Genomic DNA, 2802 nt, shown 5'->3' with positions numbered 1-2802 from the left:
AAGTGTTCTTGGCCAAATGCTAACTTGTGTATTGGGTCAGTACTTTGGCCCAAACATGACGTTACACAAGAACACAAGTCCATAGAAGAACACATATTGAGAAACGCCCTAACAAAGACACCAAACTGTACACAGAGCACACACTTCCTGCTTGAGATTCACAATAAAAGCCTGACAGTGGGTGAGTTACCAGAGGTCTGGTTCCCAGGCCGGAGCAGCGCAGCGTCTCCAGCTCCTCCGTCATCTTGGTGGCCAGAGCCTGAAGATATCCACGAGCGTCTTTCTCATCACTCACCCTGAACACACACATCAGCATAATTTCACAACAGAGTCTGGTGGAGATATGCTGCTCTATACACACTAAAAGTAGTGATTATTTACATGGAGTCTGGTGGAGATATGCTGCTCTATACACGCTAAAAGTAGTGATTCATTTTAAGGAGTAAGGTGGGTTTGGCGATGGTGATGTCGGGGCTGTTTCGTGTTAAACTAAAAGGATCTTACTCTTAAACTAAAAGGTCTATCTTTGTATGGATTGTGTGGGACTCACCACTGGATGATCTCTGCGATCTGAGCTTCCCAGTGGGCGACGCTCTCCTTCTTAGAGGCCAGGTCCTGCAGCTCGTCCTCCAGTTGACGGTTCTGGGCCGTCAGTTTATCCACAAACGAACACAGCTGAGAGAACAACAGCTGTCACTAAATGAGTATCTAACTGAGCATATGCAGACACAGTACAGCAGAGATGATCCTTTATTCCTCGAGGGACAGGACTAGTGTAGTTTAGGACTTTGTCACCTTGTCAGTTTCTGCATTCAGCTTGCGGTTCTCTTCAATCAGCAGGTTTTTCTCTCGTTCAGCTTTCTCCTTCAGAGCGGAAACAGCTTCATCCATTTCTGTTTGTCTGCAGGAACAAAACACAAGTTTGTTCAGGACTCCCCTGGCCCCCTTTGTTTTAGTTACAGAGTAAGATCCTTTTAGCTAATACATGAAACAGCCGCAAAATTACCATCACCAAACACACCAAACTTCATGTAAATAATCACTACTTTTAGCATGTATAGAGCAGCATATCTCCACCAGACTCCATGTACATAATCACTACTTTTAGCATGTATAGAGCAGCATATCTCCACCAGACTCCATGTAAATAATCACTACTTTTAGTGTGTATAGAGCAGCATATCTCCACCAGACTCCATGTAAATAATCACTACTTTTAGTGTGTATAGAGCAGCATATCTCCACCAGACTCCATGTAAATAATCACTACTTTTAGTGTGTATAGAGCAGCATATCTCCACCAGACTCCATGTAAATAATCACTACTTTTAGCGTGTATAGAGCAGCATATCTCCACCAGACTCCATGTACATAATCACTACTTTTAGTGTGTTTAGAGAGTGATTTTGGGCTGTTTCATGTTCAGGACTCACCTGTCCCTCTCCCTGGTCCTAAACTCACCTGTCCCTCTCCCTGGTCCAGAACTCACCTGTCCCTCTCCCTGATTTAGGACTCATCTGTCCCTCTCCACTCACCTGTCCCTCTCCCTGGTCCAAAACTCACCTGTCCCTCTCCCTGATCGAGGACTCACCTCTCCCTCTCCCTGGTCAAGGACTCACCTGTCCCCATCCCTGGTCCAGGACTCACCTGTCCCTCTCCCTGGTCCAGGACTCACCTGTCCCTCTCCCTGGTCCAGGACTCACCTGTCCCTCTCCTTGGTCCAGGACTCACCTGTCCCTCTTGTCCTTGTCCAGCCGGTCCTGGAGCAGCAGGAGCTCCTTGTTGGCAGCAAGCTGCCCCCCCTCGGACTCGTGCAGGTCTTTGCGGAGGTTCTTGATCTCGGAGGAGTGGGCGGAGTCTCTACGGACCAGCTCCTCCTCGTAGAACAGGACCTTCTTATCAAGTTCCGCCTTCAGGCGGGTCACTTCCTGCTGAGGCCCCGCCCCCCCAGCAGCACTACCCCGGCCCTGCTGGGACTGAGACCAGGACCAGGACGTAAGAGAGAGGGAGAGGGACAGAGAAAGAGTGTGTGTCTCTGCGTGTGTGTGTGTGTGTGTGTGTGTGTGTGTGTGTACCTTCAGGGTCTCCAGCTGGGTCTCCAGCTGCTTGGAGAACTCCTCACTGTGTTTTCTGCGTGTGTGTGTGTGTGTGTGTGTGTGTGTGTGTGTGTCTATGTGTGTGTGTGTACCTTCAGGGTCTCCAGCTGGGTCTCTAGCTGCTTGGAGAACTCCTCACTGTGTTCTCTCTGTGTGTGTGTGTCTATGTGTGTGTGTGTGTGTGTGTGTGTGCGTGTCTGTGTGTGTGTGTGTGTACCTTCAGGGTCTCCAGCTGGGTCTCCAGCTGCTTGGAGAACTCCTCACTGTGTTCTCTCAGCTTCTTCTCCTTCGACGCCTCGGCCCTGGAATCGTCCAGCTGAGCCTCCAGCTGGCAACACACACAACACTCTTATTCTGAAGGGCTCCCCCACTTCCTGTCAGCTGATGCAGCTGCACTCCTGGGGCGTTTCTCAATACCAAGTAAGCAAAGAACGGACTTGTGTTCTTGGGGAGACCGTACTTGCTAGCTGTACCTGGAAGACTGTACTCGCGAGTTCAGAAGCACACAACACACTGTTGACAGTTTAGAGACGAAGCGTTCTTCCTGTTATTGCCCCCCCCCCAGCATAGAGGGGCTGCCACTTTATAGTTAGCTCTGATGTGTGTATTCATAATAAAGCATGGACGATCCCCCTTCACACCGCCTCGTTGTTTTGTTACGTTTTCATCTAACGTGCTATTAAGTATCACGGGCCAATAACTGTAT

General features: G+C 49.4%; 1 protein-coding gene across 1 annotated transcript; it reads right to left on the bottom strand.

The window, feature by feature from the left end:
• Positions 1-105: 105 nt before the first annotated feature.
• LOC117941463 (serine/threonine-protein kinase MRCK beta-like) lies at positions 106-2424 on the bottom strand (the record flags this gene model as incomplete). Its single annotated transcript, XM_034866474.1, has 6 exons — positions 106-296; positions 551-675; positions 796-901; positions 1732-1976; positions 2076-2130; positions 2330-2424. Coding segments are annotated over 6 exons (817 nt in total), but the record flags the coding sequence as incomplete, so codon positions are not given.
• Positions 2425-2802: the final 378 nt, after the last annotated feature.

Source organism: Etheostoma cragini, unplaced genomic scaffold, assembly GCF_013103735.1.
Source record: "Etheostoma cragini isolate CJK2018 unplaced genomic scaffold, CSU_Ecrag_1.0 ScbMSFa_8, whole genome shotgun sequence".
Classification (NCBI taxonomy): Eukaryota; Metazoa; Chordata; class Actinopteri; order Perciformes; family Percidae; genus Etheostoma; species Etheostoma cragini.
The sequence above is the reverse complement of the archived record's forward strand: the minus strand, read 5'-3'. Positions and strand labels throughout refer to the sequence as shown.